At 39.1% G+C, this 23962-nt stretch overlaps 1 protein-coding gene across 1 annotated transcript; it reads right to left on the bottom strand.

The window, feature by feature from the left end:
- Positions 1-260: 260 nt before the first annotated feature.
- Positions 261-22457, bottom strand: TIMMDC1 (translocase of inner mitochondrial membrane domain containing 1). Its single transcript, XM_041761291.1, has 7 exons — positions 21959-22457; positions 18300-18465; positions 16304-16392; positions 15752-15819; positions 6584-6662; positions 2680-2790; positions 261-416 (listed from the first exon to the last, which is right to left on the bottom strand). The coding sequence occupies exons 1-7, from the start codon at positions 22132-22134 to the stop codon at positions 266-268; spliced, it is 840 nt and encodes a 279-aa protein (XP_041617225.1). The 5' UTR covers positions 22135-22457; the 3' UTR covers positions 261-265.
- Positions 22458-23962: the final 1505 nt, after the last annotated feature.

Raw genomic sequence — 23962 nt, forward strand, 5'->3', positions numbered from 1 at the left:
TTGTATTGTATTGATTGATCAGTACAGATATAATTTCAAATATATAGATCAATCAGGAAAGACTTAAGTGTGTATTTAAACTTAAGGATAAGTAAAGTGACCATACAATAGCCCAATTCTTGGTTAAAAAAAGGTAAGTGGCCATTGCCACTAGAGGTGCCTGCACTTACATTTGTCACCAGGCTGACCAAGGAGAAGCCTACTATTGGCATTCAATGACATAGATCACTTTGATTCACCAATGAATTTTAAGTTCAGAATATTTTTAATCTTTGTCTTGTTTATTTGTTGATGAAGGGTTTCTAGGAAGATTTAGCAGTGCTTCGATTTTCTTAACATCATCTTTGGATTGATTTTTCTGTAAGCTACTTTCAATTTCTTCAGGGAGGAGCTGAGTAAATTGTAGTCTGGCTTTACTGTAAAGAAAGAAAAGAATATATCATGTACTGCTCTGTTTCTTAGTTCTCAGATTTTTTTTTAAACAAAGTGTTTATCTATTCTCCCCGTGCCTTAAAAGCAAACACTGCTCCTTACACTTCAAGAACAATGACTTTCTTCATTCTCCTACTCTAGTTCCATTCATGTGCCAACTACACTTCTCATATCACCAAAATGGTGTGTGCTATGGCAGCAGCTCTGATCCTTAAGATATTCCAGAGTTCCTGTAGGGTGTCATGTTCAAGTGTGAGCCTTGCAAACTGGTTGTCCTCTTGCCCTCAGGGCTGGGGGTGAATATGAGCCCCCTGCCACTCCATTAACTCTCTGTTGCCAGACCTTGTAAGAACTGCACAAAGGCTAGAACTATGGTAAACTCAATATGGAAAAGTCAGATGGGACAACATTATAAATGTATTATTTACAAGGAGTTAAAATCCAATTTCCAAATAACAGATCAGTTTTTTTTCTAAATCTAGTATTAGTGTCCTCCCTTCTTTAAGTGATTAGCAAGGTCATCCATAACTTTTTTCTCGACTCTTCACACCAGGTTTGACCATTTCTTCTTCCATATCTCTATAGTTTTCCACATTTTTGGCTCACTAAGGCAATTATTTATACCCTCACTTTGTTTGACTTCTCTATATTTTCAAGCAGAGAAGGAGGCATAGAATAAGCTCTTAACTGTGATTTAAATTAGCTCCTCAGGAATATCACATATAGATCACAGACATTTAAGTGCCCCATAAATTTTTGGCCTTATTTCCTTCTAAAGTATCCTTCAGTACTCTAATTCAATTCAAGTTATTGTTTTTAGCCATCTTGGGTTTTCCATCTCTAAATAACCGATCGACCTCTCTAATTACTTTTCTGTTTTCCTTTTTTTATTGGGATACAATTATTATGTTCATATTTTTCCAAATGTAAATTCTCCTGTAACTTTCTGTATCAAATATACTTTCCTTACCTTTCCAATTTCTTTCTCAAAGCTTCCTTTTCTTAAGAAAAAAAAAAAAAGTTTCTTATGACACCTAAAGAACTAAAAGTAAGCTAATGCTTTCATGCTTTTAACTTTCTACATTACATTTTATCCTAGCATTTAGAATCTTAAGTGCTTTATCCTAGAACTTAGACAACTACATATCCCATCTACCCTCTTACTAAAGGAGTGAATGAAACAAACACATATTGAGCATTGTGGTGTGATTCTGCCCTCAGATTGGCTGAGAAAACAGAGGGCTTGAAGTAAAATATCTAAGTCACAAAATTAATTAATAGCCTAGTTGGGATTTAGGATTCATTTTCAAGATTTCACTGGCTACAAAATCAATGCTTTTTCTCCTATCGAACCTAAGTCCCTGAATAACTGATCTATGGATATTAAGAGTTTCCATGTGTGTATGTGTGCTTAGCATAAATGGAAGCTTCAAGTAAAAACATGAGGGAAAAAAAGACTATCCACTACTAAAACAGCAGAAGCTTTAGTTGTACACAGGAAGCTGAGCCATGAGAATCATTTGTACCAGGAGCGCTAACAGCAGCCTATTCTGGTGATCTTACAAAGAATCAGCACAAAATCCACTCTCAGTCTGATAACTGCACCCTAGGGAATGACTAGGTGGAACAGGTGAAAGTTTTTATCCTCCTCAGTGGCATCCAGTCTATGAGTAGCCACTATAACTACCTAATTCATGGGCATCCACAGCAAGAAGTAGAATCTTTGAATGTAGAGACCTAACATGCTCTGTATTGTTCACAGATGCATGTGTAACCGGGGATATCATCTTTTAAATAAAGCCAAGTTAAAACTCATTCATTACTGTCCATTTCCTTTAGGTAATTTCCTATGCAGTCAAGAACATAGAAAAAGAAAAAAAAATGCAATCAAATGAGTACAACATCTTAACTTTTAAATAAATGTATCTAAAGAATGAGCCTCATCAGATTAAAAATAAAATTAGTATTTTTCATTTTCTCATTCCTTCATTAAAAAGATTAAAAGACCAGGTAGGGTACAAGTTGAAGAAAAGGAAACTCTCCTTTGAGATTTTCTTTCTTTATTTAAGTAATCTCTACATGAGACCTAAACTCACAACCCCAAGATCAAGAGTGCTCCACCAACTGAGCCAGCCAGGTAACCTAGAAACTCATCTCTGAATTGAGGGGTGGTTTAGAAGACCTGGGTTAAGAGACCACCACAATGTTTAGGAAAATCAGTTACCCTCATCTTCACATGCTCCTTACCTCTCTTCCAGTTTTAGCTCATGGAGTGCTTTGCGATCCTTCTGTGTTCTCTCTTGGACAGTCTCCCCATAGAACTTCTGAAATGCCATCAAAAGACTTCCTACAGGAGCGCTGAGGTGAAAGCAAAAAGAGAGCTGAGGAAAATAGGAGCTATTAGAACACACACCATGTGAGTATCTGCTAAGGCATGAGCAACACCGACCGAGCCTCCTATTCCCTGACAGGTATAGGAATTCTGACAAAGTGTCCTTGTCGAATGAAGAAAAAATTATGGCAATTTCCTTCCTGGTCTTCTAAACCATAGAAAAAAAGCTATCACTGCAACTTCCTAAAATTAACTGGTATAAAAACAACAGGTCTATACCTTGGCTCTGGGTTTTATAAATGAGTGATAAACTGGGAAAATATATACTCATGACAAGTTCTGGCAAGTAGCTTTATACTGAAGATTTCTCAGAAACGAAATTAATACCAGAAATGATACCAAACCCTGCAGAAGGGAAGGAACTATGGAGGGCATTTTTGGTTGGAGGGAAGGATATTACTAGCCTCTGGAGGTGGAACCACCAAAACATCCTCAAATTCAAAAGTCTGGCACAACAGTCTCACTTACAATGTCAATAGTTACCCTTTGAGAAACTGATTTAGATGAACAATTATTACAGTAATGACGAGGGTATGGTTCCTGTGTTCTCAAAGAGAAAGAGTTTTTGACTCTGATATAACTTAAATTTCCCCTGACTACAAACTAAGTAGCTCATTCAAAAAATTATTTTTGCTAAGTGGAAATGTCCACTGACAACTGGTTAAAGAAAATGTGGTATATACAATGGAGCATTATGTTGCCTTTAAAAAGAGTCACATGCTACAACATGGATCAACCTTGAGGATGTTATGCTAAGTGAATAAGCCAGTGACAAAAGGACAAACATTATATGATTCCATTAATATGAAGTATCTAAAGTAGTCAAAATCCTAGAAACAAAGTAGGAAGGTGGGTACCAAAGGCTGGGGGGTAGGGGGAGGGGAGAATTAATGTTCAATGGGTATAGAGTTTTCAGTTTTGCAAGATAAAGTTCTAGAGATCTTTTGTGCAACAATGTGAATATACCTACCACCACTAAACTATACATTTAAAAATGGTTAAGATTATAAATTTTATGTTGTATTTTTAATGACAAAGAAAAGTAAATTATTTTTGCTAATTTCAACAATTTTTCCCTTCAGACTAAGCTGGTATATTAATATATATATAACAAGGGGCGCCTGGCTGGCTCAGTCAGTAGAGCGTGTCTCTTGATCTCGGGGTCCTGAGTTAAAGTCCCACAGTGGAGGTAGAGTTTGCTAAGAAACAAACAAAAAACCACAATATAATAAAAATAATGTCAGCAATGAATTATGACATGCGGAATTTTCAAGAATTTTTAAAAAGAATGCATAAATCTTCCCCCTAAAAAGGGGATAGAAAAATGGAGGGCATAGGTAGAGGGAAAGGGAGAACTCTTCTTATTCAGGTGAGTGCCAACTAATAAAAACAGAAAAAGAGACAGAACTAACAAATCATTTTGCAATCATTTTTGTAGTAAGTGATTATAGCAATAATTATAATAGATCATTAAAACCACCAGGAAAAAAGACAGGTGAACAGGCTGTTCAGTCTTATCCCACAGATTATTTATTCACAATGTGAAAAAGATACCTTTACAGTGGAGAAACTTAGTAGATGCTAAATGTGGTAGGCAGAGTTCTAAAATGGCCCCCCAAATTGTCCTGCCCTAATTTTTCAACTATGAATATATTATACCCATGATTATGCTACATGGCAAAATTTTACAGATGTATTGAAGGTCAGTAAGAAGTTGAATTTGAGTGAATCAAAAAATGATCTGGGTAAACTCTTTAAAAGCACAGAGTTTTCTCTGGCGGCAGTGTAGAAATCAGAGGGATTCAAAGTACAGGAAGGATTCAACATGCTGGTTGTGCTTTGAACATGGAGGGGGCACTAGGATAAGGAATCGGGACGTCTCTATGAACAGTGGTGCCTGGCTGACAACCAGCCAGGGAACAGTGACTTCAGCCCTGATAGCCGCAATGATCCTGTTCACAACCAGAATGGTTTGGGAACAGATTCTTCCCCAGAGCCTCCAATAAGAGCCTGCCTGACCAATACTTTTGATGTTGGCCTTATAAAACCCTGAACAGAGAGAGCCCATCTGAGCCTATTCAGACTTCTGATCTACAGAATTGTGATAAAATAAATGGGTAGTGTTTCAAGCAGAAGTTTGTGGTAATTTGTCACACAGCAATAGAAAGTACTGCACCAAGTAATTAAAATTAACATCTCTTACAATAGACGATACAATATATCTCTTGATGTGAAAAATGGACAAGGAAACAACTTCATCTATATTGTATTTACACCGAAAACATTTAACCTAAATCTAATCGTGAGGGAATAGTCAAAAGAAATTGAGAAATTTTCTGGGGGAAAAAAGGCAGTGGAACTGTTCTAGTTTAAAGGAATCAAGGAGCATCTAGGTGGCACAGTTGGTTAAGCACTGAACTCTGGGGTTTCAGCTCAGATCATGATTTCAAGGTCATGAGATCAGGCCCCCTATCAGGTCCAAGCTCAGGGCAGAGTCTGCTTCAGATTTGCTCTCCCTCTCAAATAAAGAAATAAATCTTTTTTTTAAAAAAATAAAAGAATCAAAACCATAAAAATGATATACAATCAGATCCTGGGTTTAAAAATATATGTATGTGTGTTACTATGTGTATATATATATGGTATTATAATAATCAAAAAATTTTGAATATGGACCCTACCTAAGACAGCTACATTGAATCAATGCTAAACTATTTGTTGTGATGATTACACTGTAATATCATTGGCGAATATTCTTCATTTCATCCTGGGAGATCCATGCTGATATATTCAGAGGTGAGGAATTATGAGGTCTCAAAAGGTTCAACCAAAAAGAAAAAAAAAAGAGAAAGAGAAAGAAAAATAACTGTACACACATACAGAGATATAAAATGAATTTGGCAAAATGTTAACAACTGGTGAATATAAGTGAAGGATATATGGGTGTTCAATGTACTAAGTCATTCAACTTTTCTGTAGGTTCAAAATGTTTCAAAGTAAAAAGCTGGAGAAGAAAAAATTTCAAACTTCTTAATAAACAAAACCCAAACTAAAAAAAGTTTTTAATGCAATGTACTTGTTAGTTGTTTTACTTTTCTTCCTGTTCCTTGTAAAAACCATTGTTCAAACTGCCAATATTGGGCAGCTTGGGTGGCTCAGCGGTTTAGCGCCACCTTCGGCTCGGGTTGTGATCCTGGAGTCCGAGGATCAAGTCCCATGTCGGGCTCCCTGCAAGGGAGGGACTTCTCCCTTCTCCCTCTGTCTCTGCCTCTCTCTCTCTCTGTCTTTCATGAATAAATAAATTAAATAAAAATCTTTAAAAAAGACAGCCCCGGTGGCGCAGCGGTTTAGCGCCACCTGCAGCCCAGGGTGTGATCCTGGAGACCCGGGATCGAGTCCCACATCGGGCTCCCTGCAAGGAGCCTGCTTCTCCTTCTGCCTGTGTCTCTGCCTCTCTCTCTCTGTGTCTCTCATGAATAAATAAATAAATATATTTTAAAAAATCTTTTAAAAAAAACTGCAAATATTTTCAGGTGTTAGAGATATTTAAACAGTTTTTACTCAGTGACAATTGGAAGTAAAGTCAACCATTGGGGTAGAATTAGAATTTGACAGTCAAAGCCACTGCCAATACAAGACTAAAGACCTTTTACAGGCTTTTAGATTTGAATTTGTTCTTTGGAAATGAATGAGATTTTTGACAGGTACGGCATTAATTAAAGTTGTGTTAACTTAGAATGAAACCATGTGAACACTTACCCTAGCAAGGCTCCAATTATGCCACCAGCCACCAGACCGTGCAGGCCTAAGTTTATTCTAAAAAGACCTCCTGTGACAGCTATTTTAAAACAAACAAAAAGCCAATATGAAATTATCTTTAAACACTAGAATCCATTTTAAAATTTCCCTTCTATAAAAAGGACATAAACAACTAAGTAAGTTTTCTGAACCCAACGTTAATATACCACCACAACCTAGATATCCTGAATCTAAAAGGCCACATGGCTAGCTTCTCTCTTCCACATGGGAGGTTCAAGGGAAGAAACATTCCTTTTATATAAACCTAATTTCTCCATCTGTTCTATTGGTCTAATCTCTTCTTATTCTGCTTCATTTTTCCCACGTCCTCTTAAAAATCTGTAATTTCTTCACTTCCACCTCTTCGTTTTCTTCTTTCTTCAAGAAAAGCTTTCCCCAAAACCCCCTGCAGTTTATACCTTTGCCCCCCAGCCTCACTCTTTCTGTAGGGCCACCCACACCTCAGGCAGACCCACAAGTGGACATTTGACCTACACTGCCACCTGGTGGCCAGTGCACAGGTCCTATTTCCTTCACACTGGGATGGTTTATTTATGAGGTCATTCATTTTCCTCCCTTACTAGGTATAACAATACTAATGCCATCTCAGAAATACTTTTTAAATAAATGAGATTTTTTTGTCTTATTTAAGTATTACTTATTCATTCTTTAATTTTCTAAGTTTTAAAATTAACAAGAACAAAAATCATCTTTAGTTCTATTACTCTTATTAAAAAATAAGATATTTTTTAAAAAAACCTATCAGAATAGGGACGCCTGGGTGGCTCAGTGGTTGAGCCTCTGCCTTTGGCTCAGGGCGTGATCCCAAAGTCCCGGGATCAAGTCCCGCATTAGGCTCCCTGCATAGAGCCTGCTTCTCCTACCTATGTCTCTGCCTCTTTCTCTGTGTCTCTCATGAATAAATAAAATCTTAAAAAAAAAAAAAAACAAACTATCAGAATAGCCAAAAATCTAGAAACTGATAACACTATATGCTGGCAAGGATGTGGAACAAGAGAAACTCTTGTTCATTGCTGGTTGGAATGCAAAATGGTATAGCTCCTTTTGAAGATAGTCTGATAGTTTCTTACAAAACCAAACATGTTCTTACCATATGATCCAGCAATCATGCTCCTTGGTATTTATCCAAAAGAGCTGAAAACTTATGTCCACACCAAAACCTGCACACAGACATTTATAGCAGCTTTGTTCATAATTGTCAATACTTGGAAACAACCAAGATGTCCTTCAGTAGATAATATAATAAACTGGTACATTCAGACAATGAAATATTACTTAGCACTAAAAAGAAATGAGCTATCAACTAATGAAAAGGCATTGGAGGAAACTTAAATGCATATTATTTAGTGAAAGTCAATCTGAAAAAGCTATGTAATATTATGTAACATCCTGGAAAAAGCAAAACTATGAAAACAGTAAAAAAAAAAAAAAAAGAAAGATCAGTGGTTATCAGGGGTTGGTGGGCAGGATGCATACGTAGAGCAGATTTTTTGGGCAATGATAATGCTCTTTATGGTACCACAATATCATACACATATGTTTGGATACAAACCACCGATGTACCAATCACAGAATGTGTACCAAGAGTGAACTGAACCCTAAAGGGACCATGGACTTGGGTGATAATGATGCATCAATGTAGGTTCTTCCATTGCAACTAATATCCCACTGTGATATGAAATGTTGATAGCTACGTGTAAGTGGGGGACAGAGTATATGGAAAATCTCTGTGTCTTCTGCCCAAATTTACTGCAAACCTAAAACTATATTAAAGATGGGGAGAGGGAGTAGTGAGGCTTATAAGCTGTCAACAGCCAAACACCAAAAACGGAGTTAGACTGTTTATTACATATAACCTTGTTTTCTATGAATAAAGACAATATACTTTTGGTTTTTTTTTTTCAATCTTGGTACTTTTTATTTCTTTTTCTTGCCTGAATGCTGTGGTTAAAGTCTCCAGTATAATATATATAACTGTATTCATCTCAAGTACTTGAATTACAAATATATACATCTTTGCCATGTTCTCAGTCTTAGGGAAAAATCATTCAGTCTTTCACCATTAAATATGACATCTGCTGCAGGTTTTGTCATAGATGACCTTCACTGGGTTAGAGGAGTTCCCTTTTATTCCTACTTCGTTGAGAGTTTTTATCATGAATGTTGGATTTTTATCAAATGCTTTTTCTAAGCTAACCTTAAATTCCTTGGATAAATTCCACTTGGTCATGATATAATAATCTTTGTTGCTGGTTTTCATTTACTAGTATTTTCTTATGTATTTTTGTGCAAATACTTTTTTTAAAAAAGTAATCTCTCCACCTTTCATGGGGCTTGAACCTACAACCTTGAGATCAAGAGTCAGATGCTCTGCCAAGAGAACCAGCCAGCCACCCCCGAGTATATACTCCAGTGATAGTGATCTGTAGTTCTCTTTGTTGTCTTTATCTGGCTTCGATATCAAGGTAATACTAGTCTAACGAAGTTTGAAAGTGTTCCCTCTTCCTCTATTTTCTGGAAAAGTTTGTGAAAGAAACTTTCCAGGGATCCCTGGGTGGCGCAGTGGTTTGGTGCCTGCCTTTGGCCCAGGGCGCGATTCTGGAGACCCGGGATCAAATCCCACGTCGGGCTCCCGGTGCATGAAGCCTGCTTCTCCCTCTGCCTATGTCTCTGCCTCTCTCTCTCTCTGTGTGTGACTATCATAAATAAATAAAAATTAAAAAAAAAAAAAAAAAGAAACTTTCCAAAAGCCATTGGAGCCATCTGGTCCTGTGCTTTTGTGGAAAAAAAATTAATAATTTAGTTTTTTAACATCTTATATGGCTATCCAGATTTTCTATTTGTTCTTGAGTAAATCTTGGTAATTTGTGTATTTTTTTCTTCTTGGTCAGTCTTGCTAAAGGTTTTCTATTTTGTTATCTTTTCAATTAGACTGTTCATTTGGGATGTTTCTTCTTTTATAATGTAGATGTTTGTAACTATAAATTTCCCACTAAATACTAATTTGGATACATCTTAGAAATTTTGGCATGTGCTTTCATTTTCATTCAACTCAAAATATTTCTAATTTACCTTGTGATTCCTGTGGTTTATTTATTCCTGTGGTTACTTATAAATATGTTGTTTAATTTCCAAATATTTATTGATCTGGGCTGCCCTGGCATTTTTATATTAAAGTCTATCTTGTCTGATACTAGAAGAGCCACCTGAGCTCTTTTCCTTACTGTTTGCATAGTTTATCTTTTTCCACCATTTTTACTTTCAACTTACTTGTTTCTTTGAACTAAAATTGTCTCCTGTAGACAGCATATAATTGGATCTTTCTTTTAAATAGTTGGACAATCTCTGCCTATTGATTGCAGTGTTTAATCCACTCATATTTAATGTTATTACTGATATAGCTGGATTTAGCTCTGCCATCTTACTGTTCTCTATGTATCTTATTTAATTCCTTGTTACTACTTTAAATTCCTTGTTACTACTTTAAAAAGTTACTTTCTTATTACTTAAGGGATTACCCAATGCATCTTAATTTATCATAATTTACTTCAGATCAGTACTAATTTTATTGCAGTAAGATGTACAGAATCTTCCAATACAGCTCCAATCCTCTTGTATCTTGGTGCTATTGTCACTTATGTTATATATGTATGTTAAAACATAGCAAGAGAATATTATTATTTTACACAATCATATGTATTTTAAAGAAGGGAAAAACAACAGTTAAGAAAATAAAGGAAAAACTATAGGTTTATGCAGTCTTTTATATTAACCTACATATTTACCATTTCTAGTACTTTTCATTTCTTCCTGCCAAGTTACTATTTGGTATCATCTCCTTGCTCCAACATACTTCCATTCCTTTCCTCTCATTTGCTATATTAATGCCATCGATAGCTTTAAACATGCTATATGTCTAATACTTCAATTTTATTATTTTGTGTATTGTCTTTTATTATTTGTGTTGTCTTTTAGTTCACTTGAGAAAATGTATATTTATATGGTCTTTAATAATTACTCATATAATTATCTTTACTATACTAATTATATAATTATCTTTATCAATGTTCTTTAATGCTTCATGTAGATTCAGGTATCTGAATCTACATCTGGTGTCTGGTATCACTTCCTTTTAGCCTGAAGAACCTCCTATATAGTATTTTCTAGATCTGGTAGCAACAAATTTTCTTTATCTGCCAATGTCTTTATTTTTGTCTTCAATTTTGGAGAATGGTTTACTAGATATAGAATTCTTGGTTGACAGCTTATTCTTTTCAGGTCTTTGAATGCCATTCTACTGCCTTCTGGCTTCCATCATTCTGATGAGTAATCAGCTATTACTTTCATTGGAATGGTTCCTTGTATGAGTTGTTTTTTTTCTTGCTGGTTTTAAGATTTTTCTTTCTCAATAGTGTAATTATTATACACCTAGGTGTGAATCTCTTCATGTTTATTCTTGAAGTTTGTTAAGCTTCTTCGATGTATGGATTAATGTTTTTCATCAAATTTGGGAAGTCTGTAGCCATTATTTCTTAAAATACTTTTTTATGCCCTTTTCTCTCTTTACTCTCCATTAAGCATTCTCATCACACATTTGTTGGTATTTCTGATGGTGTCCTATAGACTGCTGAGGGTCAGGTCACTTCTCTTCATTTAAAAAATTCTGTCCTGGGGCACCTGGGTGGCTCAGTGGTTGAGCGTATGCTTTTGGCTTGGGTCGTGGTCCCAGGGTCCTAGGATCAAGCACCGCATCAGGCTCACCATGGGGAGCCTGCTGCTCCCTCTGCCTATGTCTCTGCCTCTCTCTGTGTGTGTCTCTCATGAATAAATAAATAAAATCTTAAAAAAAAAAAAGAATAAAATCTTAAAAATAATAAGTAAATAAATAAGAATAAAAATTCTGTCCTTCATGGGCACCTGGGTGGCTAGTCAGTTAAGATCTGTCTTCAGTTGAGGTCATGTTCTTGGGATTGAGCCCCATGTTGGGCTCCCTGCTCAGTGGGGAGTCTGTCTCTCTCTCTCCCTCTGCTCCCTGCTCATGTGCTTGCTCTTTCTCTCAAAGTCTTTACAAAAAAAATTATTTCACAAGAGACAATCTATATTGATCCATCTTCAAGTTCACCAATTCTCTTCTATTTCAAATATGGTGTTGAGCTCCTCCTCTCCAGTGAACTTTTAATTTCTATTTTTGTATTTATCAACTCCAGAATTTTCATTTGATTTTTTTAATAATTTGTCTTTATTGACATTCTCTATTTGATAAGTCACTGTCATCATACTTTTATTTCTTTGAAAAAGGTATAAAGCGGGCAGCCCAGGTGGCTCAGCGGTTTAGCGCTGCCTTCAGCCCAGGGCGGGATCCTGGAAACCCGGGATCGAGTCCTGAGTTGGGCTCCCTGCATGGAGCCTGCTTCTCCCTTTGCCTGTGTCTCTGTCCCTCTCTTTCTCTCTCTCTCATGAATAAATAAATAAAATCTTAAAAAAAAAAAAAAAAAGGTATGAAGCCGTTTTGTCTGCTAGGTTCAACAGATGGGTTCTTTCAGAGACATTCCTAATGACGGTTTTTTTTAATCCCGTTTTGCACGTCTTGTGATTTTGTTGTTGTTGTTATTGAAAACTATACTTTTTAGATAATAAATTACACATCTCTGGAGTTATTAGTACATCCCAGGGGCATGGCTGTAATTCTCTGTTTATGTAGCAACATGACTGGACAAATTTTATGGAGTCTTTGTCTGCAGACTATAGCCACTAAAGTCTTTGCTCAATTTTTATCTTTATGCCTGGTTTCCTAGACATAACACTGGCTTAAGTAGTCAGCCAATGATTCATTAGAGGTTATGCTTAAACATCTCAAGCCAGTAAGGCTTCCATCCTCTGCCAATGTATCTGTGTTGAAGAATGCATTCAAAGTTTAGATAGTTTATAAGTCTTTTATAGCATTTTCTTTTGGTGTTCACAGTTAACCCTCACAACTAACCAAAGATAAGTAGCTTACAAGGGCCCTTACCAGTTTCTCTTGAATGTGCATGAATATTTACACACGTGTGCAACTTTCCAGGGTTCTAGGGATAAGCAGGATCTTATTAAAGCCCTCTCTGGCTGTCTTGTCCCCTAGATATCCCTGTTAAGATTCTGTCTCCTCTGCCAGTCTATTCCTTACCCCAAACAGTATCAAAACCTCAGGTTAGCTGTGTGACATTACCCTTCTCTGTCACAATTATTTTCAGCAACTCCCTTTGGCTTGGAATTTTTTATTCTCTGTTCCAAATAAAGCCAGCCACCTCAAGCAACAGAAAGTTGGTCCTCCAGCCTGTCTTTGTGAAACTTCTGCATCATGGAACTGTGGGTTAGGGGGCAGGAGCAACCCTAGGCTGAAACACCACAGACTCTCAATGTTCTTACTAAGACTCAGTAGAAACTCTTGGATAAATGCTTACTGATTTGTTGGGTGCTTGTGGTCAACTTCCAGCATCTTTAAATGGTTGCTGTTGATAATTTTGTCCAATTCTATTGTTGCTTTTTGTGGAAAGGATTTGCCAAGCTCCTCACTCAGCCATTCCAGATGCTAAACTTACATTTATAAATGTCCAGATGAATGCCAAATAATAATAATGAGAGGCCAATATCCTTGGCCTGATTCTGACTTCAGGGGAAATTACTTTTGTGTTACATCATTAAGTTCAATGTTGGTTGCTGATTTGAGGTAAAGAATTATATTGTATCAGATATATTTTTCTATTCTTATTATTTTTCCTTATTTTTACATTTAATTTACATTCAAGAAACATTTATTCTACTCTACTATGCATCAAAGAATAGTGATATAAAAGGCAAAGACTGTTCTGATACCAAGTAAGTCATCTAGTAGAGAAGCAAAACAAATTAACAGCTACAACATAGTGTTTTAAGTGCTATGTTTAAAGTATTTAGACTGAACTATAGGGGAAAAACACCTAAAAAGACCCAAAGATGAAACAAACAAGGGGTAATGGAAGGAGAGGGGGAGATGGGGTGACTGGGTGACAGGCACTTGAGGGGGGCACTTGATGGGATGGGCACTGGCTGTTATGCTGAATGTTGGCAAATCAAACTCTAATAAAAAATACACACAAAAAATAAAAAATAAATAAACTAAGAATGGCACAGTACACACACAGGTGTTTATAAATTGTCCATCAATAATTTGTAATTAGAATAGCCAAAGATTCCATTAAAATAACTGAAATAATGAAATATATTTTTTAATTAAAAGAAAAAAAGACGGGATCCCTGGGTGGCGCAGCGGTTTGGCGCCTGCCTTTGGCCCAGGGCGCGATCCTGGAGACCCGGGATCGAATCCCACGTTGGGCTCCCGGTGCATGGAGCCTGCTTCTCCCTCTGCCTGTGTCTCTGCCTCTCTCTCTCTCTCTCTGTGACTATCATAAATAAATAAAAATTTAAAAAACAATAAAATAAAAGAAAAGAAAAAAAGACCTGAAGATAAGAAAATAGGAGCTAGGAAGGATCTCTAGGAAAACTGAAGCTGACAGACGAGCTGAACCTTGAAAGACAGGTTTAGTAAGAGCTAAACAAAATTGTCCATGGTAGTGGGAAGGCAGGTTCAAGAAGAGGAACCCATATATGTGAAGCAAGATTATACTGGGTTTGGGAAATTAGAGCAGAGTCAGAAGGGTGGAGCAAGAGCAGATTATGGGGGCCAGATCAAGAATCAACATTAGAATGATGGGAAACCATGGAAGAACCTCAAGCAAAAAAGTGTTAAATCATATTTCTAGTTCAAAAAAGTACGAAGGCAACACTGGAAGTAGAGCAAACCAAGACTAGAACTGGAAAGACTGGATAGCAGCAGTGAGAGGAAAAAGGAGATGGGGGTCCATATATATTAAAAAAATATATTGGTAAGACTAGAACTTTGGAAAGGAGGAGATGAAGAGCAGGACCATATCCTTTCTTGGCTTTGTTGGTTTTTTAAATTTAAAAGGATAGATGACAGAGATCATAAGAGCAGGAACAAGCATGGAAGCTAGGGGAGGAAAACAGAATTTGGTTTGGATACAGTCATTGGAGTCTACAGAACACCAATGGAAAAATGGCTGCAAGTTTAAAAAAGAGCACGTTCCAACCGTTCCAATGCTATTAATACCTATTTCTAGTTTTATGTTAAAATGTTTTAAAATTTCTATATTTATTTTTAAATGTTTCCATTAAATTAAGTTCAAACTATATGTATATACTTTTACATGTGTGTATATGTACATAGAGAGCATGCGCCCAAAAAAGAGCACAAGTGATAAAGCAAATGGACTAAAATGTTTAACCACAGTTGAGTCTCAGGATATGAAGGCTATTCCTTGTACTACTTTTATTTTTAAAACTCTTTGTAAGCTTGAAATTATTTCCAAATTAAATATTTTTTAAATGTTATGTGCATTATATATATATGTTTTGTATGCAAGAGAATGTACAAGAGGTAGTGAATGCTTAAGTATATGCGGCACTTTATTTATAGTTCTGGAAATAATACTTCAATACTTTTTCTTAACATTCATTTTAAAGAGGTCACATTTACCAGAGGCATAGAGCTTTAAAATAAAATTCAAATTCTTACCATAAAAAATCTGGTCCCTTTCTACTTCATTTCGCCAATCTTATCTCAAGGCACTCTTACCTCTCGCTTGCTATGTTCCAGTCATATTACCCTATTTTTGAGGAACTTTTCTTGCCTTAGAGCCTTCACCCTCAAGGCTTACTTCTTCCCATTTTTCAGGCATCAGCTTCAATGTCATCTCTCCAGAAAAAACCTTCTCTGATCACCTTGACCATCCCACTGTCTCACTTATTTGTTACTTTCTATCACCGCAATCTTTTTTTCCCAATTACATTAGACAGTAAAACTCCATGAAAACAGATTTTTTTTCTGTTTTGTTCACCAAGTATACCAAGGGCCAAGCACAATGCTCTTTATACATGTTACGTGAATGTTGAATGAGATGTGATGAGAAGTCAACCAAAGAATTCGGTAGCTCTGATTTAGAAGTCCTTAAATATTTCCCAAATCATATTTGAGAAGACTGAAAAACATAAATAAGAACAAAAATGTCTTACCTCCTGCAATGACAAAATGGCTTAGAGCATTTTTATTTCGGTACACATTTAGACCAGTGTTGACTGTGCTAGGAAGAAGGGGGAAGGAAGAAAACAAAATTTAAAGCATATCTCACTTTCTTGACCATAATTTTCACTAAAGTAGTATTAGTTTAGAAGTGCCAACTATGTCAATTCCTAGTCTTACTCTAGGCCTCATCAATGTGTTCCAGACTACTAATATGCCTACGGGTTTTCTAGGTAGGCCTTCCTCTGCTGAAGAATGAACCAAAGAACAGTCAAATTTCTGGAAAAAATATTCACTTAGAAAAAGATATGTAAAGAAGAGTTCTGCAGAATTTCACTTACTTAGAAACCTTGCACTTATTTGGGTAATAGTTAATAGACTTCCATCCATGGATGCAAAACTCACACAGATAGATAAAAGTTCTTGAGGAAAAAGGTGTTATGAGTCACTTTCATGTGGGTATTTAGTTTTTAAAAATATCACTTGCTCAAAAGATATGCTCCTGAAATACCAAGACCCTTTGTCACAATTTAGAGAGAACTTACTTGAATATAGTCACAAACACTGTAGTTCTCCAACTCCAGCGCCAGCCGTACCGGATGAAGCCTCGTGTGGCAGCACGATGTGCAGATTGCTAAAGTTAATGAAAAGGCTGTGAGGTTCCAAGATACTTTGATACCTTCTTTATTCTGAGACTGGCAGAAGGATGTTGGCTATGGATTAGGTAGAGACATCTAAACAGAAACACCATACAACCTCTAGCAATATCATTGTTTAAGTAGTGATGATAAAGCCAAAGTCCTACAAACATCCTAATCTATCAGAGGATGGAAAAAGAGCGGCGCTCAACGGCCGTGATCCTGGGATCTTGGGACTGAATTCTGCATAATGCTTCCCAAAGGGAGCCTGCTTCTCCTTCTGCCTATATCTCTGCCTCTGTGTCTCTCATGAATAAATAAAAATTTTTTTAAAAAAAGAAGAAGATGGAAAAAGAACTAAGAATTGCCAGTGTCAACCAAGTAATCTATCAATGAGGCATAAACTGAGAATCTATAGAGCAAATGCCATGGCAAATATATAGTCAGTGTTAGGTATGCTTTTTATATTCAAGAAATCTTGGGAAAAAGAAACCATAAAATAAAAAGGAACAACCAACTAAACAGTAAATAAAAGGGAAAGGATGATAGTAACACAGACATGCAGGAAAGGAACAGAGAAAGAAAAGAGAACTGATATTTAGCGTCCACTTTCGATGTAAAAGTTGTGTTAACGTACTACCTCATTTAACCTATAATTTTTTTGAGACAGGTGCTTCAGTTTTTACTAGAGCTAGTTTACTAAAGGAAGTTTCTAACCAAGATCACTCAGCCAGTAAGGAATAAAGTCAGAATTGGAAAATAGGTTGTCTGTCTCCATAGCACATTTTCATATCACCACAGGGCAAGTCTGGTATAATATCCTAAGGATATAGTCTAGATTTTGAGAGAATTCCTATGTAGATCCTTAACTACTATATGATATTGGGCAAGTCGAAACCTCTAGAGTATCAGTATTGAGTGATGGCTTTTTGTTTGGTTTTGTTTTTTAAATGTTATTTTTTTAATTTTTATTTATTTTTTTAAAAGATTTTATTTATTTATTCATAAGAGACACACACACACACAGAGAGAGGTAAAGACACAGGCAGATGGAGAAGCAGGCTCCATGCAGGAAGCCCAATGTGGGACTCGATCCCGGGACTCTAGGATCACGCCCTGGGCTGAAGGCAGGCACTAAAGCGCTGAGCCACCCAGGAGTCCCAAATGTTATCTTTTTAAAATACAGAGCATGTGAGCAGGGAGAGGGGCACAGGAAGAGGGAGAGAGAATCTCCAAGCAGACTCCCTGCATAGCAGGAACCCCAACACAGGCCCCAATCCCATGACCCCAAGATCATGGCCTAAGCAAAAACCAAGAGCCAGATGCTCAACCAACTGAGCCACTCAGGCACCCCTGGACTCATGGCTTTTAATAAATAAGTCAGAATTTAGGTTAAAGGTATAAAAGAATTCTTTGTACTACTTTTGCAACTTGTTAAGTCTGACGTAATTTCAAAATACTCTAAAACAACTCTACGAGCTTTAACTTCCTCACTTTTACAACAAAACTTGTTGGGAAATGTTGGACCCTGGCTCAAGGGTGCCAACGAACTGATATACAGATCTAACAAATGTGTTAGCACTCTGTAAACTGTCAAGTTCTAAATGCTAATGATTGTTAGGTATGAACTATTGTCTTCCATGGAGGCTCTGCAAATGGGGTTAATATGCTTGATGATTTGGCTAGGGATTAGAAATATTATTTCAGAAAGTACAGCCTTGGTGATAATCCTTCTGAAGAAACCTGGTCTGACAAGCCATGTGTATGCATTTAGCATCAGTACTTCCACTGTTACTATTTCTTTAACCTAACATCCTAAACCCTCCCAGCCCTCCTACCTGAGTAAGTGTAAAGTGAATTGCTAAACTGGTGTGCCTTATACTTTTAGAATATCAGTACTCACCACAGCATCAAATCGGTTATGATAAACTTCTGCTTGGCTCTGTTCAACATAGCGCTGTTTAGCATGAATAAAAGCTGGTATGCCGCCATATGCCCAGCCGATGATGCCTGCTGAAACTGCTGCCTTATAAATATTCTCAAGTTCCTTTGAAGTTCTCTGTTGTTCACTAAGACATCAAAAAGACAATGTTTGGGATTAGACTGCTCCCTGACAGTATGTTCAAAATTATCCCAATACTAGTATCACCACATTTTTCATTATGGGCAGAATCTTCTGATACATTAAATAATGCAGTTATATTACAAGTACCTCAAAACTTGGCCAAAATTAATCTACACTGTTAGAAATTAGGCTATTTGTTGGAAAGGCAGTGACTAGGAGTGGCACAAGGAGAGCTTCTGAAATGCTGCTAACAGTCTCTTGGTGTTGGTTACACAGCTATGTTTGGTTTGTGAAAATATTTTTCTAGATGCAAATTATGTTCCAATAAAGTTTTTTTTTCCTCAGGTACTTTTATTTGAGGACTATTACAACTCAACCACATCTCTGGAAACAGGAATTTGTAAGCTGGATGCAAAGATCAGTTATTTCCCTTTTTGAACTTTTTTAACAAAGATTTTATTTATTTATTTACTTACTTACTTACTTAGAGAGAGTGTGTGTAAGTATGAGTAGAGGGAGAAGAGAAGAAAGGGGGGGGGGGAAACAACCTCAAGCAGATGCCCTGCTAGGTACAGACCCTGTGAGCATGGGGCTTGCTCCCACAACCCTGAGATCATGGCTTGAGCCAAAATCAGAGTTGGATACTTAACTGACTGAGCCACCTAAGTGCTCCGTCAAAAACCCCATTTCTGAAATCAGAATCAAGGAGTCTTTAACAGTTCCTGCATCTACAAGAGAAATCTAATTTCTTAGAAAACTGTAATTCTTATATTTATGTCAATAGGAAAAACTGCTATAATTTGAACCCTGTAGGGATCCCTGGGTGGCCCAGTGGTTGAGCGCCTGCCTTTGGCCCAGGGCGTGATCCCGGGGTTCTGGGATCGAGTCTCGCATAGGGCTCCCTGCAGGGAGCGTGCTTCTCCCTCTGCCTGTGTCTCTGCCTCTCTCTGGGTGTCTCTCATGAATAAATAAAACCAAATAAAATATTTTTAAAAAAAATTTGAACCCTGTATTTATTATTTACACTGAATAAGATAAAAAATATTTACCTAAAAACTGGTATGTGGCAGAACTCAGAAAAGAGAAAATGTAAAAAGCTTAACATTTAATAAGCCAGATGTATATGCTTTGCCTCTTTTTTTCTACAAAAAATTCCATGACATGGGGGATATATATATATATCCATTTTATTGATATGGAAATAGTGGTTCTCAGAAGTTCTGCAGTTGGCTCAAATACCCAATGAAAAGTGAGGAAATGGCACAGTGGTAGAAAGGACCTAAACTACAAATGGCAATAGGGCTGTGGTTCTGGTTCTGTCACCCACTGTTAAGTGACCTGCAGCCAGATCACAATCTCTAGAAGTCTTAGTTTCTTCATCTACAATGGAGGGGAGCACAGAAATTACACCAGATGACCTTCAAATTTCTTTCAGCTCCAACCTTCTGTGGTTTATAAAGCTGGTCAACATTAAACCTCTTCTGCTGGGATGCCTGGCTGGCTCAGCGGTTGAGCGCCTGCCTTGGGCCCAGGGTGTGATCCTGAAGTCCCGGGATCGAGTCCCACATCGCCGTCCCTGCATGGAGCCTCCTTCTCCCTCTGCCTGTGTCTCTGCCTGTCTCATGAGTAAGTAAATCATTTAAAAAAAAAAAAAAAGGACCTCTTCTGTTATATCCTAGTAGGCTCTTTCACAAGCATTTCAAGTAACTACTGGAAGGACCAATGAGAAGGGTGCCTCATTGACTTTAAAAAAAAGGCGAAGAGCACCTGGGTGGCTCAGTGGGTTAAGCGTCTTCCTTCAGCTCAGGTCATGGTCCTGGAATCAAGACCCCCGACAGGTTCCCTGCTCAGCAGAGTCTGTTTATCCTTCTCCTTCTGCCCCTGCCCCCCGCCCCCCACTTATGCCCACACTCTCTCTCTCCCTTGCTCTCAAGTAAATAAAATCTGGGAATCCCTGAGTGGATCAGCGGTTTAACGCCTGCCTTCAGCCCAGGGCCCGATCCTGGAGACATGGGATCGAGTCCCACATCAGGCTCCCTGCATGGTGCCTGCTTCTTCCTCTGCCTATGTCTCTGCCTCTCTCTCTCCTCTGTGTCTTTCATGAATAAATAAATAAAATCTTCAAAACAAACAAACAAAATCTTTCAAAAAAATCAATAAAATCTTAAAAAAATAAAATAAAAAAATATTTTTAAAAATCTTTAAAAAAATTTTAAAATTAGGGATCCCTGGGTGGCGCAGTGGTTTGGCGCTTGCCTTTGGCCCAGGGCGCGATCCTGGAGACCTGGGATCGAATCCCACATCAGGCTCCCGGTGCATGGAGCCTGCTTCTCCCTCTGCCTATGTCTCTGCCTCTCTCTCTCTCTCTCTCTGTGACTATCATAAATAAATAAAAATTAAAAAAAAAATTAAAAAAAATTTTAAAATTAAAAAAAAAAAAGATGAAATCTCAAAGCAATTAAAACACGATTCTGAAGCTCTCTTGCCCCAACAATCTCAGTGACATCACAAAGCTTCAGCTCATTTAACCACTTGACAACTGTAAGGGAACCTACTCCATGAAAGCGCAAATTTTTCACCAGTGATTGATAAACGAAAAAATGATGGAATGCCTGGACGAATGAAATATCCTGAGTCTTGGGGATCCCTGGGTGGCGCAGTGGTTTAGCGCCTGCCTTTGGCCCAGGGCGCGATCCTGGAGACCCGGGATCGAATCCCATGTCGGGCTCCCGGTGCATGGAGACTGCTTCTCCCTCTGCCTATGTCTCTGCCTCTCTCTCTCTTTTTCTCTCAATGTGTGACTATCATAAATAAGAAATATCCCGAGTCTTTCATTCAAGTCAATTCCATTTGAAGGGTTATCCTTTACTCTGAAATAATCTTATCCGCTAATCCAGCTAACATCTTGTTCCATGAATGGATGAAACAATTATTTGCTACTTTATATATGTGTATATATATATATATATATATATATATATATATATATATGTTTTTTTTTCCTTATTTGACAGAACGAATATTCCACGGGTCTCTCTGCCAATCTCTTCGACCTTCATGTTTGGAGAGGAGCAGGGGTCATGATCACAAAATACCAATTTTTTTTTTTACAAAATACCAATTTGTGATAAAGTGAGAAGAACACTGGAGCGGAGCCCTGCAGATGCGGGTTGCGGGGTGAGTTCTGACACGGACTGGCTCGGCCCAGTTCTTCCAACTTGCACAGCCGGGGGCTTACCCTGAAGGCTCTACTCCCTCAACAGCCCTCAGAGCTCCCACATGTAGTGCGTTTCTCCCTTCCCACTGGAAATCTTGTCCTGTCAACCAACACGACTACCAGATGGCGATGTCAGGGGATGCAAGCTGGGGATACAAATATTAAAATGCCAAATCTTATTTAAAAAAAAAAGAAAAAAGAAAAAAAAAAAGCTCTTCCCTGAGGGGCCCGGCAGCCCTTCACGGCCCCCCCCTCCCCCACAGACCCGAGGCGCGTTTACTCTTTGACAAACAGGTCCCGGAGGCGGTCCCATCCGGATTCCGCGTACTCGGGCAGCTCCTGGTCCCCCGCGAGGGCCCCCGCCTCGGCGGCCACAGCTCCAGCAGCGAAGACGCGGGGGAGAGGACCCAGCCGCCCGCAGAGGAAGCACTGAGGCGCCCGCGGCCGCACCGCCATGGCCCGCTCGGAACCTGAGGACAGACACACGCCTGGGTTCTCAGGGCTCCCAGGCCTCCCGGAGACGCCGGGGGAGGACACAGGAGAACTGCGGCAAGGAGGGGCTCAGCTCCCGCGCGCTACGGCCCCAGCCTGCCGGATGCCCGACCAGCCGCCTCAGCTCCTCACATCCCCGTCCTCCCAACGGGCCTTCACTTTGGGGGGACCTTGGATACACGAGACCGGAAGTCCCGTCCCCGCCGGGGGCAAAGGTCAATGGGCGGGGCGACGGCAGAGCCCTTGGAAAACACTTCCGGTTGCAGGCGGGCGACCCTCAGCGGTGCCAACGCCCGCCCCGCCCCCGGAAGTATGTGAGCGGCGGCGAGTGCGCCCCGCCTCCCGCCCGGCGTCCCCCGGTGTCTCCCGGCTTTCCGGGCCCCCGTTCGCCGGTTCCGGGTGGCCAGGTGTCGCAGGCTGACGTACTTTAGGTCCTTAAGACTCTGGGGATTCCGCACAGATGAAAAAGAAAGTGCAACAGTCGATACAAGTGGAGCGGGAAGACCATCTGCGCAAGCACCAGCCCGACCTACCTGTCGCCGACCTCCCGGGCTGCGGCATCGAGCATGGATGGGGCTTGGTGCCAGATGCACGGGGGTTCCCAGAACAATTTTTTGAAGAATCAGCTGCGGGTGCGTGGTTTGGGGGGGGTGTCCTTCACAGGATGGATTTTACCCCCCGTTAGTTCACAAGCCTGCTGTTTTCTCAAAAGGCAGGACAAGTGCTGGAACTGCTATCAGGTGTTTTTCTTGCATATTCTATCCATGATTTACCTTCAGTACAGACTCTGCTAACATAGCAGTCGAGGTATTAGTTTTTGTTAAAATGCACGCGTTAAATAAAAAAAATAAAATAAAAACGCTCGCGTTTAAGATATTCCCGAACTGGTTTGTGGGATTTCGTTTCGCTGGCCACCAGACCCAGTCCGATCCCCACCCCTCCTTTATTCCTTTCTAGAGGTAATCGAGAACTGCTACACTCTTTAGAAGGATACGGTAAAGGGAACTCTGGACTTTGATAAGGCCGGGAGGGGTGACTGACTACAGGGGCTACCTGAATTAGTGACCGCTATCTGGGAAACCGGGTTCCATCAGCTCCCATCGTTACCGCTTACTACATTGCATCACAACTGCCTAATTGCTGATGTGTCCCAGTAGACTAATTCTGAGCTCAGAGGCCGGGTATCTTCATCTCCGTATGTCCAGGACCTAGCATTGGGTCCGGCATATAGGTTGTTCCATAAAGAATTCAGATGCCCTGACTCCTGGCTTTCACTCCAGGTTGCTGCCTACCCCATATAGATAGAGGTGGGCACCAGGATGAAGCCCCACGGCTTGGAAGTCCAAGAAAATGGTGGTGAAGTCTGCAAGTCTACATGTATAAAAAATAAATGCTTGTGACGATTCCAGAGTCATTCTGGGATGAGGGAGGACTTGCAATTTGGAGCAGGGATGTTGGGCAGTTACTACTTCAGCCATTTGTATACAACTGAAATGTCCCCAGGGACACGCGTACCCTGCAGATACAAATGTCTTATTAACAGGCAAATTTCATGAATTCTATAGCTGCCTTCTTTGCTTCTTGGTTAACTTTGGGAGCCTCACTGTAAGGTTCCCTTTACCATCTCGTAGTACCTCGACAAGTCCCCAGAGCATTGGTGACTGCTCACACTGTTGCTGCGATTCCGTCTCAGCAACTCAGACTCTACCTTCTGTCATGTCACACTCCCACTTTTTCAGATCCCCAGGTCTTACTTTTTTCTAATCACTAGGGAAATACTCTCCTGTGTGAT

Source organism: Vulpes lagopus, chromosome 1 (genome assembly GCF_018345385.1).
Source record: "Vulpes lagopus strain Blue_001 chromosome 1, ASM1834538v1, whole genome shotgun sequence".
Classification (NCBI taxonomy): Eukaryota; Metazoa; Chordata; class Mammalia; order Carnivora; family Canidae; genus Vulpes; species Vulpes lagopus.